The sequence below is a fragment of the Mesoplodon densirostris genome, chromosome X (genome assembly GCF_025265405.1).
Source record: "Mesoplodon densirostris isolate mMesDen1 chromosome X, mMesDen1 primary haplotype, whole genome shotgun sequence".
Taxonomy (NCBI): Eukaryota; Metazoa; Chordata; class Mammalia; order Artiodactyla; family Ziphiidae; genus Mesoplodon; species Mesoplodon densirostris.
This window is the reverse complement of record NC_082681.1, coordinates 125,228,124-125,244,186: the sequence shown is the minus strand read 5'-3', so window position 1 is coordinate 125,244,186 and position 16,063 is coordinate 125,228,124. Positions and strand designations below refer to the sequence as shown.

Here is a 16,063-nt window from a genome sequence, read left to right as displayed (position 1 = left end):
GACACGGGTTCGAGCCCTGGTCCAGGAAGACCCCACATGCTGCAGAGAAACTAAGCCCGTGCGCCACAACTACTGAGGCTGCGCTCTAGAGCCTGTGAGCCACAACTACTGAGCCTGCGTTCTAGAGCCCGCGTCCCACAACTACGGAAGCCGGCATGCCTAGAGCCCGTGTTCTGCAACAAGAGAAGCCACCGCAATAAGAAGCCCGTGCGCAGCAACAAAGAGTAGCCCCCGCTCGCTGCAACTAGAGAAAAGCCCGTGCACAGCAACGGAGGCCCAATGCAGCCAGAAATAAATAAATAAATAGATAGGTAAATTAATTTAAAAAAAGAGGATAACATCAAAACTCCTCAACACGGTCCACACATTCTTTGGCCTGACCCCTCGTTCCTCTCGAAACGCATCACGCGCCATGCTCCTCCTCACTGCTCCTCTTCCAGGCACCTCGCCCTTCCTTCCACCCTTCACTCTCCCCAAGTTCTTTCCTATAGTAAGCCTTTGCATGTGCTGGTCCCTCCACCCTCTTTCATCCCCTGGTTCACTTTTACTCATGCTTTAGACCTCACAGCAAGTGCCAGTTACTGCGGCCCCTCATGAGGCCAAAGCCCCTACATACTTCTCCTCCCTGTAATGCTTGTCAAGATTACACACTTGCATTTGGTTCATTAATGTGCAACCAATGCCACTACTATAAGCTCCCCAAAGGCAAGGATAAGCCTGGTTTTAGCTGCACTGCATCCCCAGCATCCAGCATGGTGCCTGCCCTCAGAGCAACCTGGGATAAGCAACCCTACACACTGGCAGAGATGGTGGATTGTGCAGTCAGACTGCCTGGGTTCAAAACTGACCCCTGCCCCTTGCTGACTTGAGATCTTCAGTAGGCCACGTAATGTCTTTGCGCCTCAGTTTTCTCACCCACCTAACGACAATGGGAATACCCATGCCACCTTCCTCAAAGGGTTGTTGTGAGGGCTAAATGAGCTGACGTGAGCAAAGTGATTAGAAGGGTCCCAGCTAGAAAGTAAACTAAGTTCTCAAGGAATGCTGGCGCTTAGAATGATTATCACTCACTGAGCGAACAAAACGGTGGATTGCCCTGCAAACTGAACACTTCCAAGTATCCTTAGCACTCTTGTGTCATCTCTAGCCTGAGGCGTCTATCACCTTCTACTCGGGAAAACTGTCACAGACCATGCCGGAAAACCGAAACTAGAAGGACACAACTCCATCTTATTAATTCAACAGTCTTTACTGTTCCTATAGCTACCGGAGCCCCGTGAGTATTCTGTTAACTTTAATTTCATAAGCATATATTTCGTGTTATTACTTTGATATTTGAGAAGAATTGAAGAAACCTCACCTGAGAATTGGAACATTTTGTGCTATGAAAGATCTCATGCGGGTGAAACATGCCCTCCTTCCAATGATGAGAAACATCACTGACAAAGTTCAAATGACCACAACGGTGGCGAGCAGACCCCGACCCACACCTGAGAGCCTGACTCAGGCCCCTTTGCTCCGCTCTGCTAGGTGGACACGTGCAGGCTGGCAAAACTGTTTTGGGTAGCACAGAACTTCACGTATTTTCCAGCGTACACTGCACATTAAATACTTCAGGCAAAATCACTTTATTAACAATTTCTATTTTACTACAATCTTTTTTGCTTTAAGAAAATATCAGATTTGAGGTCTTTAGAAGCAACCTATACAAGTTTAAGATAACTATGCAGAGAAAGCAGTGTTATTAGCAAACAAAATTTTAAAGGAACATACAAGTTTCTTCACTTACCGCTTTATCTCCCAGAGCTGTTCTGAGACTAAGTCTCACTTTAAAAGCATTTTCTGCATCTGCCAGAGAGAAGAAAGAGAGAGAGAGCACTATATGATGATAAAATCTGCCAAAATGGAACCTGATAAATCCTAATATTTAATGCAGCTTGAATCAACAGAATTGCAAGTAAACTGCCCCAGATACTCCGGAAAGTTTAACTGCAATCATCTTCAATGGTTGAAATGTTTATTTCAAACTCATAAAATATTCACAGGCTCAACTTTCCAGCCATGACACGACGGCAGATTTAGAAAAATAAAGAAGTCTTTCAGGCAGAGACTTGTCAATCATTTAGAAAACTGTTCATCTATTTTGAAGTTTCAAGGCTTACGTACCTGGCTGACAGAGTTCGGCATGAATAGCAGTCACTAGAAAAAAGAGCAGCCACAACATTCTTTCAAAGTGGAAAACACAAGGCAAACGGAGGGGAAAAAAATCCACCCTTCGCTTAAAGCTGCCTTAGCCATTCTGTGACCCGGATTAGAATATCAGACAAACAAGCAAGTCACCACCTGAAAGGTTTAATGATTAACCCCCATCATCTGGGTTAATACTTGGAGAGCAGCAGCCCATCTCCTGTCAGTTACTTATGAAAATCTGTTTGGAAAACAGATTAGCTGTCCTTTCCAAACTCTACCTCCAAAGAATGTTTTCTCTGCTGACCCAAAAGTCAGAATCCTCCCCCAACCTTGCTTCTGTTGTTGTCTGGTTAAATGCACGGTGGAAAGAATGAGTCCTTTCTGGAGGTTTACCTTGGCATGAACTTCCCATCTTTTCGGGGCTGAAATATCTCTGGCGAATAGATAGACTCTCTTAATTTAGGAAACAAACATCACCCCTTTCTATCTCTGGTGAACAAAGGACACCCTTCCAAGACTGGCCTCATTAGACTCTCTCCTCCACAGGTAAACATTCAGGAGAGTTTCCAATTCAAAGAGAATGGTTTTGCTCAGCGCTAAGCTCTGGTAGTTGTGTAAAATCAAAAGTTAATGATGTACAGCAGTGCTATCCAATGGAACATTCTGTGATGATGGAAATGTTCTATATCTGCACTATACAATATGTGTACAATACGGGCACCACTAGGCATAGGTGGCTGTTGAGCACTTGAAATGGGGCTAGTCCTGCTGAGGAAATGAACTTTTATTAAGTTAATTTAATTTAAGTAGAAACATGTGGCTAAGCAACTACATTGCTCAGTGCAGCTATACGACAGTAATTAGGAGCTACCGACCATGAACCAGCTTTGCCGAATTATTTCTCTAATCCTCCAAACAGCACCCCACAGTTGCTGTAGTATAATCATCTTACATACGAGGAAACCGAGGATCCAGTGTTTAAGGCATTGCTGGCAACAGGGAGTGGAATAGGTGTCACTTTACCAGCCTGGATGACTTACACGTGAACCCTATCTCCACCACACTGAACCCGACTGTGTCTCAGGGTCATCACTGATCAAAACTGAAACTGTAACGAAACCTCAGAGATGCTCTGAGGACTACGGCAGTGAGTGGAGAAGAACCTTTCCCCTAGTGGGCATTCTACAGGTGCCAATCAAGACCCCTAGCGGGTCAGTGTTGGGACTTTCCTCTCTACCACGCCGCCTCTGCATGTGTTCAGTCCCCAGATTCCACCTCGTTGCCTGAAAACCATGAATGGAAAAATTAGATCGGGTGACCCCGCTGATAAACAGAAAATCTGGATTTTTAAAGCAGCAACAAGAAACATATCAACAGCTACACTTCTCACTTCCCCTTCCTGGTTAGGGTGATAGCTTATCATGGCTGACCCACTGCTGTTGGCTAACTCCACTTAAGGAGCTTTTCCTCATCTCCTTCACCTTGGTTGCCAGGGCACAGAGTCAGGAAAAGTTGTACTAGAGAGAGAAGTGGCCAAAAGTTAGCCTAGTCATTCCAGAAATTTCACTATTAGATGAAACGGAAATTTCCTAGAAGGAAGGGCCTTCATAACTGACCCCTGAAAACAAAGTCAGACTAGATGAAGTTATCTCGGGAAATGTTAGACTAGATAAAGGCATCCTGGGGGCGGGGAGGGAATAGACAGAGCCGGTACCAAAGCTGATTATTTGCATCAAGGAACAAAGCCCTGTTATGGAGACAGAAATCTGATTCAGCCTTCTTTTCACCTTAAAACTTCATAAAAATATCAAATGTCTCTCTTTTGCTTTTACTTAGTCACTTATGTGACGAGGCTTGAAGACAGTAAAATGCTGAGTTTTTGTCAGTGTAAGCCACTCATCTGAAAAGAGAAAATCTCTTCTCTTTTGAATTATGATTTCTCAATGTTTGTTGTCTCATTTTTTAAAAACAATAGAAAAAAGGACAATAGAAGTTCTGTACAGAAAATACAGAGAGCCAAAAAGAGAAAAGTACAAAATACCCATAATACTACCCACATGGACGACCAATGTGAATATATTTTAATAGTTGAAACACACCTTCCTTAGCCTTGGATCTTCTTGTATGTTCTCGTGTGATGTTATTGTTGTTTTGTGTCACTGTAGTGGCCCTGTGGGAACAGGGAAACATCACGGTGGCAATCACGAGGGCCCTTGTCTTCTTCCTCACCCTGAAGAGAAAGCTGCTCCTCCACGGGATCTGGTGAGTCGCTTTATTTTCATTTATTTATGCATGCATGCATGCATGCGTGCATGCAGGCCGTGCTGTCTGGCTTGCGGAATCTTACTTCCCCGACCAGGGATTGAACCCGTGCCCTCGGCAATGAAAGCGCGGAGTCCTAACCACTGGATGGCCAGGGAATTCCCTGGTGAGTCACTTTAAACTTGATAGATCATGAGATATATCGAATTTATTTTATTCCTAGTTTCCTGAAAATTCCCTTTATTGAATTGTATTCAATAACTTATATTGAATTGTATCACCTGCCTTTTCAGTATCTATTAATATGATCCGAGAATTTTTACCATTTGGTACATTATAGTTTAAAATTTCTTTACATTGATCCAACCCTTAGATAATTACATAAGCTCAGTTTGATGATTTCTAACATGCTTCTGGACTTAGTTGCTGTGTTTCTCTTTCTTTAGGTTTATAAATCCATTTCTGTAGAAGAATATTTAGGTTCCTTTTCAAGTACTGATTCTTTTTTCCAGCCCTCGTATTACCATGTTGAAAATGGTACAGAAAGATTTCTAACATTGTTTATGTTTACAAATACTTGAAAATGTAGAAGAAATAAAATATTCAGAGTTGAAGATTCTGGACCATACATATTTCGGAGGAAGAGTTCTTTTAAAATGTTCTTATATTGTCATTAATTTCAGGTTTCGTGTTTCTTTCTGAGTCCCTTTTCGCTGTTTACAATATCCAAGAAAATCATTCATTTCATTAAGATTTTCCAGTTTTCTCATGGACTTTATACAATATTTCCCATAAAATACTCCATTCATTGTTACATTCCCTTTATACTTTCTAGTTATATATTAATTTTTGTCTCATTTCCCCTTTGTTCTTTCCAAAAATTTACCTGTTTTTGTTGTTGTTTAATCAAAGAACAAGATATTGCATTTAATTTTTAATTCCTTTCTTTTTGCTTTCTGATTCATCCATCTTTACATTTATTAAGTCTTTACTCTTTCTGTCATACTGGTTTTCTTGTTCTTTTTATAACTCTTGAGTTGGCTAGTAGGCTTATTTATTTTTAATCTTTCTCAGTTAATGTGAAAATATCTGTGGCTATGAATTTTCCTTGGAGTACTGTTCTGGCCACATGACATAAGAAGTACAGATGTACACTGATCTCATTCTATTTTCTAAATAGTCTATAGTTACAGTTTTAATTTTTCTATACCCCAGTATTTGCTTAGAAAGGTACTTGTCATTAGCAAAAGAAACAGCAGCCAAAAATGAAATGATTTAAAATATTGACTTTTATACGTCCTGTCAGATGAATAGAGAGAGAAAACATATAATGATAAAATAAGACACCGTCAATAACTTGACTTAAAATATGAAGACTCTTACAAGGTCTGGATCACTTGGAACACGCTAAAACTGATTTAACAACTAAAGAGCTTGAGAGTTCAATAAAAGAGGTGGAACACAGAACTAGATGCTATTGTTCTTGCCTCTCAACATATTGGGTTTTTTTCTTCCACTTTTCAAAATCCTGTACATACTTAGCCTTTATTTTCATGCACAATTTTAAGTATTAAACCTCCAGAGAATTCATATCAAACTTGCTTCATACAATGCTCATTTCAGCAATTTCACAAATAGGAGCTTAATAATTTATCACTAACAGTGGTAATGATGACAAATAAAGCATTTTCAATCATTCTGAATATGGTCCTATTTATTGCCAATGTTTAGAGTTTGGAGAACGCAGATAAAAAGTTGAGACTACTGTTGCCATGTGCAATACGAAAGGCACTGGGTCTCCTGAGACAGGAAAGAGAAATTGATTTCTCTGTGCTTTTTCGTACTCCACAACACTACTGGAAAGCAGTTTCTTGGCACATAACTATTGATCTACTGCTCTGGAGGGTGAATTAAATATGAGACCACACGAAGAGAAAACACGCGAGTTGTTCTTCTGATTCACACAAGATGCCTTTTAAAGTACATCAGAGTTGTAAACGCATGTGGGGGATTATGTATGCTCCATTTACCTGCAATGAAACAAGATGTAGCAGGGAGAACCAATGTAGCTTTTAAATTTTGAAGCTGATTGTTCTGTTTCATTGTCACAAACAGGTTTTTTTTTTTTGGTAAACCTATACAACCTTGAACACTGTGAGCTTTCATTTTTTTACCTTTAAACATCTTAACCACTATTACAGGTCTATCTCAATGATCACCTCCTTCGAGAAATCTTTCTTTTCTTTTGTTTTTGTTATAGATTTTTAGCTGTTACTATTTGTTGTGGACTTGTCTAATCTACTAACTTTTTATTCTCTCTTTGTCCTGTGTTCCCATAGCATTTTGTTCACATTTGTACATGGATCTATTGCCAACATGATTTACTTTTGGGTCCTACAAATTTTAAGCTCCTGGAGGGCAGGGACTATATTTGGTTCCATTTGCATTTCTCACGGCCCATGAATATTTGATAATTTAGTAAAACTGAACTGACTTATTTGAATCCTAAATGGGCAGTTTAAGGAGCTCAACACTGTGGAAATGAAGTATCACGAGGTACACTGCAATTTTTTTGACATTCCCAGCCAGAGAAAAACAACTCCCAGTATCTTTGATAAACAAGGAACCCTGGGCTTTGGAAAATTTTTGTCTCCACTCCCGTACCTTATGCCCTTTCTAAGATGAGAAAAAAATCTGAAGCTACGATATTCGAAGGCTCATCAAATTTTGTAGGTTAATCATCAACTGTAACCATTATGAACCTTGCCTTTTTTTCACACAGGGTGACAATTTTCTAGTGCAGAGAAAGTTAATCACTAATGTCTGGAAATAAAGATTAATTCAGACAAACTGAGTAAGTGTAATTCTGCCAACTTTATATTCCTAAGGTAGCAATTTAAAGGACGGTTTCATAAACAGGATGCATACGCGCCTGTCTGAGTGTCTCATCTGCATGAAGACCAATACATTAAAATAAGTCCTATGTAGAATGTAAATTGCTGCAGCTACTATGGAAAACAGTACGCAGGTTCCTTAAAAAACTAAAAATAGAGCTACCATAGGATCCAGCAATCCTACTCCTGGGCATATATCCGGAAAAGATGAAAACTCGAATTTGAAAAGATACATGCACCCCAATGTTCACAGCAGCAGTATTTACAATAGCCAAGACATGGAAGCAACCCAAGTGCCCATCAACAGACAACAGGCTTAAGAAGATGTGGTATAGATACACAATGGAATATTACTCAGCGATAAAAAAGAATGAAACATTGCCATTTGCAGCTATGTGGACGGACCTAGAAAATACCATACGAAGTGAAGCAAGGCAGACAAAGGAAGACAAATGTTATATGATATCACTTATATGTGGAATCTAAAAAATAATACATATGAATCTTTATACAAAACAAAGACTCACAGACATAGAAAAGAAACTTATGGTTACCAAAGGGGAAAGGTGGGGGATAAATTAGGAGTATGTGATTAACAGATACACACCACTATACATAAAATGGATAAGCAACAAGGATTTACTGTATACCACAGGGAACTATATCCAATATTTTATAATAAACTATAATGGAAAATAATCTGAAAAAATATATATAACTGAACCACTTTGCTGTACACCTGAAACTAACACAACATTGTAAACCAACTACACTTCAATGAAAATAAATAAAAATTTTAAAAATAAAAATTAAAAAAACTAAGTCCCATGTAGTGAAAACAAGACTTTACTGACATTTCTTCCTGAATGTTTAACTCTTTCCAACTTTGCTTGGGTGTTAAGAGTTTTCTCAGCATTTCCCTGGTGGTGCAGTGGTTAAGAATCCGCCTGCCAATGTAGGGGACACAGGTTCGAGCCCTGGTCCGGGAAGATCCCACATGCCGCAGAGCAACTAAGCCCGTGCGCCACAACTACTGAGCCTGCGCTCTAGAGCCCGTGAGCCACAACTACTGAGCCTGCGTGCCACAACTACTGAAGCCCATGTGCCTAGAGCCCATGCTCCGCAACAAGAGAAGCCACCACGATGAGAAGCCCGGGCACCACAACGAAGAGTAGCCCCAGCTCACCGCAACCAGAGAGAGCCCGTGCCCGGCAATGAAAACCCAACGCAGCCAAAATAAATAAATTTTAAAAAAAAGAGTTTTCTCACAGTTTTGACGAGTCATGATACTCTTTCTAGGCTAAAGATTATTGTAACCGTGCTCTATGGAATAGTATTTTCCATTCTTAATCTTATATCTGGCTGCTGGTTAGTGTCACCCAGTCACATTTAGCCCTGCCAATAGGTACCACCTTTACCAACCTCTACAAAGAGGTAGAGGGGCCATGTATCTTTCAGGTTAGATGCTCTCATTTTCATAACAGAATTTCAAGCTACCCTCATCCTGCTTGATATTCAAAGCATATGAAGTAATCAACACATCAAAGTTTCTGCCATTAAGTTTTGGCCAGTGACAGTGACCTTGATCTTTCTACTGTCTGAAATCATCAAAACCTTACAGTACGAAATGTTGTTTTTGAAGACCGCCTAAAAGACGTGCATGCACGACCTCTATTACTACAAATCAGAGATGCCAGATAGGTTGTTGCAACCACTCATCCATCCTGGACCCACAACAGACATTGTTAATCTATTACAGAACATTTTCCTTCGGAGCCTGGACTCAGCCACAAAACTTCCCAATGCAGTTATTCAGTCAGTTGACATGTGAGCTAAAACTTACTTGCCATCGTGGGGAATGATGATCTAAATGCTGCCCTGGCTAAGCCATACCACTGAGGGCCTGTGATCTCAAATAAACAGGAAAGTTTGGGTGGTTCATAAAATTGATTTAATTGTGCCTTGTGATTGTGGCAACAGTGTACATTGAGGGGATCTGTATGAAACTCTTTATGACACTTACGCTTTATGACACTTGTTTCCTACTTAGTTCATAGCATCATTATGATGAGGAATCAGGATTTCCGTTGGGACTAAAAATCAAGAAAAACTGTGCTTCTCAAAAACAAACAAAGGAACATGCAGGGCATTATGCTAAGTGAAATAAGCCAGACAGAGAAAACAAATACCATATGATGTCACTTATATGTGGAATCTAGAAAACACACATACAAACAAAAAACAAAAAACCGAACTCACAGATACAGAGAACAGACGGGTGGTTGCCAGAGGCAGGGGGTGGGGGTGGGTAAAATGGGTGAAAGTGGCGAAAAGCTACAAACTTCCAGTTATATTGATACAATAAATAAGCCATGGGGATGCAATGTACAGAAAGGTGACTACAGTTAATAATACTGTGTGGTATATTTGAAAGTTGCAAAGAGAATAAACCTTAGAAGGTCTCATCACAAGAAAAAAAACTTGTAGCTATGTGTGGATGTTAACTAGACTTATTGTGGTGATCATTTCACAATTATATAAATATTGAATCGTTATGTGTACCCCTGAAACCAATAAAATGTAATGTATCAATTATCCCTCAATTTAAAAAGAAGAGACCAGCACTTACCAAGTCCTTTTCTACCTATAACCGACCCCCTTACCACATCTTCCCTAACTTTCTCATCAATTCTTGTCCCATCCAAACCCAAGCTGGGAAACTTCAGGCTATAAGCTCCTTGAAGTTTGTCTTGTCACTGGAACATGGTACTCCATAAATATGACTTCAATGAATGAATAACTGAATGGCTAATGGAAAGTGCCCTTCCCCTAGGAGTGCCCACTCAGAGGTTTCTGGGCAGGAAATAAATAAATAAATAAATAAATAAAGCTGGTAATAACCTCTTCACTTTTCTCCTGTGGACCCAGAATTGTAAATGGAGAGAGTACAGAAAATTAACCTCAAAGTAGAGGGCCAGAAGCAGAAATCTAAGTGTGGTGTTGGCTCCACAGGTCCTAGACAGCAGGAGGGCACTAGGTACCTAAAAAAGTCGTCTGAAGGAGACATCCATCAGGAAGTAGCCGGCTAGCATTTAAAGTCGGCTGGGAAGCTGGTAGAAACACAGTTCCAGTTGGTCCTCAGTTACGTTTCCTATCCGGTTTCTGCTCTTGGAGTTGTGGTGTTTGGAACTGGGAGAAATATGAAGAAAATCCATTTTTAGGCGAGGAGCAGAGATCCGCAGGCTCGTCTCACCCTATACACGCCACTAACACCTAGCTCCGAGACCTGGGCGACTTTCTCCTGAAATTCGTGAGCCCCGCCCGCTTCTCTGCGGCTTCCCAGGACCAGGCTCGGCCAGCAGAGGGAGAGCAGGAGGCGTGGATCAGGCCAGAGTCCAACCAGAAGGGGATGGCCTGGGAACCTAGGGAGTGGCCATGACGGAATGCAGGGAAATGCGCATGCGCGGAGTTAGCGTGATCAATGGGGACCTCAGGGCCGTACAGTGCGGCATGGGCGGAGCGCCGGGATTGGCCAGGACAGAGGGGAGTGGAATATAGAGGGGATGGAATGTAACCCGGGCTTGAGGGGCGGGGTCTGGACACCGTGGGAAGGAGCGTCCGCGACGGCCACTTCGGGAGGGGCGTGGCCTAGGCGTAGCACATAGGCTTGACCTGAAAATGTGGGACGCAATCGGTGCGTAGCCGCTCGTAAAGGCAAGACAGGCTTGGTCGAGACTGCGAGAGAGGTGGGCAGAGGGCAGAGGAATTAGCAGAGTGGAAAGCAGAGAAATGGGCACAAGAGAGCGGCGTGGGGTCAGCGAAACGAGCGTGGCCCAGAGGATAAGAGGAATGTGAAAGGACTCGGATCAGGGGCGTGAACGCCGATGAAGAGGCGGGGCCACGGAGTAGCGTATGGGACGCAAGTGACGTAACAGAAAGGAGGGCCCTGGTGTAGGCGCAGTGTAAGGATTTACCGTGAACGTGGGCGCGGCGTGTCCGTGGGGGAGTGGCCTTACAGTTCTAAGGTGTGCAACAAAGATGGTCCGGCTCCAAGGAGGGGTGGGCCCACGGCGAGGCCAGGGGTGGGACCAAGTTAGCGCGCCGGCGCGTGACCGCGGCCGGAGGCCCGGAGCGATGGCAGCAGGGGCGTAGTCAGCACAGAGAGCAGGTGCAGAGCTGGGTAGAGAACAGGTTCGGGCTCCGACATGGGGAGCGTGGCCAGGGCGCGACTTTGAGCTTCATCGGGACGTGGGGCGGGCGCGCGGGGCCGTGACGTGAATAAGCGAAATGACGTGTCCCGGCGTGAGGGGCGCGGCTAGGCACAAGGGGGCGTGGCTAAGATGGCGGCGCGCGTGAGCCTCTCATCCCGGTAGCGAGCAGAGTGGTTCCCGCTCTGGGAAACGTTCGGGTAAAGTCCGGCGGCGATGTGGAGCGTTGGCAGCAGGGGAGCGTAGGCTAGCAGAGAAAACACGGATCCTCTCATAAACACGATCACGCGCTGCAGTGGGCCCCGGAGCCGGGACAGCTGTTGGCCCCGCTAGAATGGCCACAGTCCCGGCGGGGCTTCTCTGTACGATGGGGGTAGGGGAGGCAGGGAGTCGCTCCATCTCTACTCTAATCCTGTTCCTCCGCTCTGAGGGTCACCAGAAAACTACACCCCCTTACGGTTTTGTGCATTTAAAGGTAGAACAGCTGTCCTAGAGAGTCTGGGAAGTAAGGGGGTTGCAGTTTCAGAAACCGAGGCCCAGCAAACTGGATTCACTCATATCTGCGTTGTTGATTTTCTTCCTGACTATACCAAGGGCTACGGACGGATTCACAACCACCCCCGGGGCAGGGGATCAGCAGCTATATCATGTGGACAAATCTGAGTCTTCTCTACTCGTCAATTCTTTCTTCTATCCTTTTTCTTTTGTGCCCCGTCCTGGAGCTAGAGGGGAAGAACCTACCAAATACAGACGCTGTTGGTGGCTGTAATTCTCTGTGGCGTGAGTTGAAAGCTACTGCTCAGAGGATGCTGGAAAGTCGTTATTAGTGTAATTCCCTCTTGTTTATTTTTGCTGAGAAAGCTTGAGAAATATGGGGAGATAATGAAGATGTATTCACCTTATGTTGAGTAGAGTTCATTCTCTGTCAACAACTGAAAACCACATTGCTTTCTGCTTCCCCTTTTTCCTTTGCTGAAAGTCTGGTCATCTCCACCCTGCTGCTTAAAAGTCTTGCTGGAGTATGGAGAGAAGTTGGAAATCTCTGGTGAAAGAAGCTTGTCCACACGCTACCCGTAAGCTGCCCCTGCACATCCCTCAGAATGGGCTCTGTTCTCAGCCTGCACTGAAGTCCACAGTGAACCAATGTTCCCCACACCCATATCCCCACTCTCCCTTCTGGGTCCTGATAAAGAGCTACACTGTTCTTGAGTATTTTGGAAATGAAAACCTTTCAACTTTCTAGGGCTTTCCTACTTCACTCAGAAATTGTAAACTCAGTACCAGGTCTGAAATGCACCTAAAGGCTGAAAGCAGCAAGGGCACCATTTCTGTGCCTGTGCACGCCTGTCCCGTTGTCCCTGGAGCCAGGCAAAAGGCTGCCACCACTCGTAGTTGGCATACAATGAGTTGAGTTCCTTTTGACTCGATGTGAATATGGAGGAAATCTGATGGAAAGAGGGAAATGCATTTCACATCATTCCACTGGAGCAATTAGTGCGCTGGAAGCAATTGCAGCGCACTAAGCAATTATAGAAATGTAACCTTTGGCAACCCTATATTGGGATCATAGAGAAGAAGTGGGTGAGAGAAGGAAGCTGAACTTACTCAGTCAAGATAAGGAAACATAACTTCTAATTTAAATTTCAGAGAATTGCAAAAACGCTGTCTTCCTTTCTAAATCAGAAGGCAAGAAAGTGAAGGGTCCATCTGATAAGAATCAAGGAATTTTTTTTCAACGCAATTGTAACCTTTAGTAGGTTTTTGTGCTTTGTTTTTTGGTTTTTTTGGTGTTTTGCCTAAGTACAAATGGCTTAACCAGGCAGAGTTGAAGAGCCAAGGCATTTAATAAATACACAATCTACAAGTGATTCTAAAAGGCTGTTAGAATCTGTTCATTCACACATTTCTGTCTGCAAAACAGCAGATAAGGACTGTGTAAGTAAAATCCAAGAGCATATATAATCAGTGATAGCAAAGGGCAGGTAGCACAGAAAGCCTACCTTCTCTAGGGCCCATCCAGCTCATGGTCACACCTTTCCTTCTCTCTCTAGCCTCACAACCTCTCCTGACCACCAGAGCTGCACTGCCAACTCTCCCTAGCCCTTTCCTCTCGCCTGCCCCCTTGGCACCTCAAACCCAACAGAATTAGCAGTAAGAGTGCCATCTTTCCCTCCCCGCCAGCTCCTGTGCCGGGTTCTGTTTCTTTGTTCAGGGGTTCATCCTCGTTCTAGCATGAGGTGGAATATTCTACCATATTCCCTCACTTGAATTATTGGAATTTCATTTCAAACTCCACATGCCCAAATCTGAGCTGCTGATGTCCCACGCAAAACCTTTTCCATACACAGTCTTCCCATCTCAGTTCGTGGCAAGTCCATCCTCGCAGTTGTTTAGGCCAAGCATCTGCCAGTCATCTCTGACTGCTTTCTTTCACATCTTACGGGCCGTATCCCCAGGATACATCCAGTACCCAGCCACTTCTCACCACGTCCACTACGACATCCTTAGTTCCAGCCCCTGGGTTATCCTGAATGGGCTCCCTGCTTCTTTCTTCCACCCTGGTCAGTTTCCAGTAGGGCACTGTGAATGAGCTTTTAAAAATGTAAATCAACTCACATTCCCACCAGCAGTGCAAGAGTGTTCCCTTTTCTCCACACCCTCTCCAGCATTTATTGTTTCTAGATTTTTTGATGATACAGCCACTATGGAGAACAGTATGGAGGTTCCTTAAAAAACTGCAAATAGAACTACCATATGACCCAGCAATCCCACTACTGGGCATATACCAGGAGAAAACCATAGTTCAAAAAGAGTCATGTACCAAAATGTTCATTGCAGCTCTATTTACAATAGCCAGGAGATGGAAACAACCTAAGTGTCCATCATCGGATGAATGGATAAAGGAGATGTGGCACATATATCCAATGGAATATTACTCAGCCATAAAAAGAAACGAAATTGAGCTATTTGTAATGAGGTGGATGGACCTAGAGTCTGTCACACAGTGAAGTAAGTCAGAAAGAGAAAGACAAATACCATATGCTAACACATATATATGGAATTTAAGAAAAAACAATGTCATGAAGAACCTAGGGGTAAGACAGGAATAAAGACACAGACCTACTAGAGAATGGACTTGAGGATATGGAGAGGGGGAAGCGTAAGCTGTGAAAAAGCGAGAGAGTGGCATGGACGTATATATACTACCAAACGTAAAATAGATAGCTAGTGGGAAGCAGCCGCATAGCACAGGGAGATCAGCTCGGTGCTTTGTGACCACCTAGAGGGGTGGGATAGGGAGGGAGGGAGGGAGGGAGACGCAAGAGGGAAGAGATATGGGAACATATGTATAACTGATTGACTTTGTTACAAAGCAGAAACTAACACACCATTGTGAAGCAATTATACTCCAATAAAGATGTAAAAAAAAAAAAGAGTGAATAGTATAACCCTTGGTGATCCTATGTCAGCTCTCATACGCCCCTCACTTCTTACAATTCCCATTTAAAACCACAGATTCGGGCTTCTGTAAGTATTTAGATATATCTATAAATTGAAAACACAGATCAAGAAAGTACCCACTTTTTGAAACAGATGCGTAAGTGATAAGATGAAATACAGTTCTGGTAAATGTATTGGTGTTCGCAGCTACCTCTAGTACCATAATCGTTATCATCACCACCACCTTCACCGCTGTCATATACTCAGCACCTCCCTCACACGTCTGACCATTGTTAGGATCCGGGAGCCGAGTAGGGAGTGACTGAAGGAGGAGGCTGTGGCGAGTTTAGAAGCAGCATTTCACTGGGGCCTGTGCCCGGTGCCCTGCCTTCACTCCGCACCACCCCTCTCCCCGAGGAATCCCTGGTGTCAACTCAAACTGCTGTTTGCTGTGATCTCAAGTGGCAGACAGTAAATACTGACAGTCCTAACCCTGCGGACTGGTAATATGATAAAGATAAAAGCCTACATCTATTACCCACGATGAAAATAAAACCACTTTCATTTCTTGTATCATCTAGTGAAATTGAGCCTAAATTTCTGTCACATAAAAAAGATTTACGGGGCTTCCCTGGTGGCGCAGTGGTTGAGAGTCCGCCTGCCAATGCAGGACACATGGGTTCGAGCCCTGGTCTGGGAAGATCCCACATGCCACGGAGCAGCTGGCCCCGTGAGCCACAACTACTGAGCCTGCGCGTCTGGAGCCTGTGCTCCGCAACAAGAGGGGCCGCGATAGTGAGAGGCCCGCGCACCGCGATGAGGAGTGGCCCCCACTTGCCAAAACTAGAGAAAGCCCTCGCACAGAAACGAGGACCCAACACAGCCATAAATTTAAAAAAAAAAAAAAAAAAAAAGATTTAGGGTTTCTGGGCGGCGGGGACGGAGGTGGGATTGGCGGGTCGCGCGGCCTCGGGGCCGGAGCTCGGGTCCCCGCCCGCGCTGGCCCCAGCGCCCGCCGCCGGCCGAGCCCCGCGACCCGGGCCCCGCGCCTCCGTCCTGGGTCGCGGT

At 43.8% G+C, this 16,063-nt stretch overlaps 1 protein-coding gene across 1 annotated transcript in view; it reads right to left on the bottom strand.

Moving 5' to 3' along the window:
* Nucleotides 1–11,553, bottom strand: part of CLTRN (collectrin, amino acid transport regulator) — a 48,214-nt gene extending 36,661 nt beyond the window's left edge. Inside the window, exons 1-4 of the mRNA XM_060086565.1 lie at nt 11,460–11,553; nt 11,321–11,357; nt 4,290–4,360; nt 1,790–1,848 (exon numbers count right to left, since the gene is read on the bottom strand). Of these exons, the coding sequence (XP_059942548.1) occupies nt 1,790–1,848; nt 4,290–4,360; nt 11,321–11,357; nt 11,460–11,553 (261 nt within the window). The remainder of the gene's footprint in view (nt 1–1,789; nt 1,849–4,289; nt 4,361–11,320; nt 11,358–11,459) is intronic.
* Between the last annotated feature and the right edge of the window lie 4,510 nt (nt 11,554–16,063).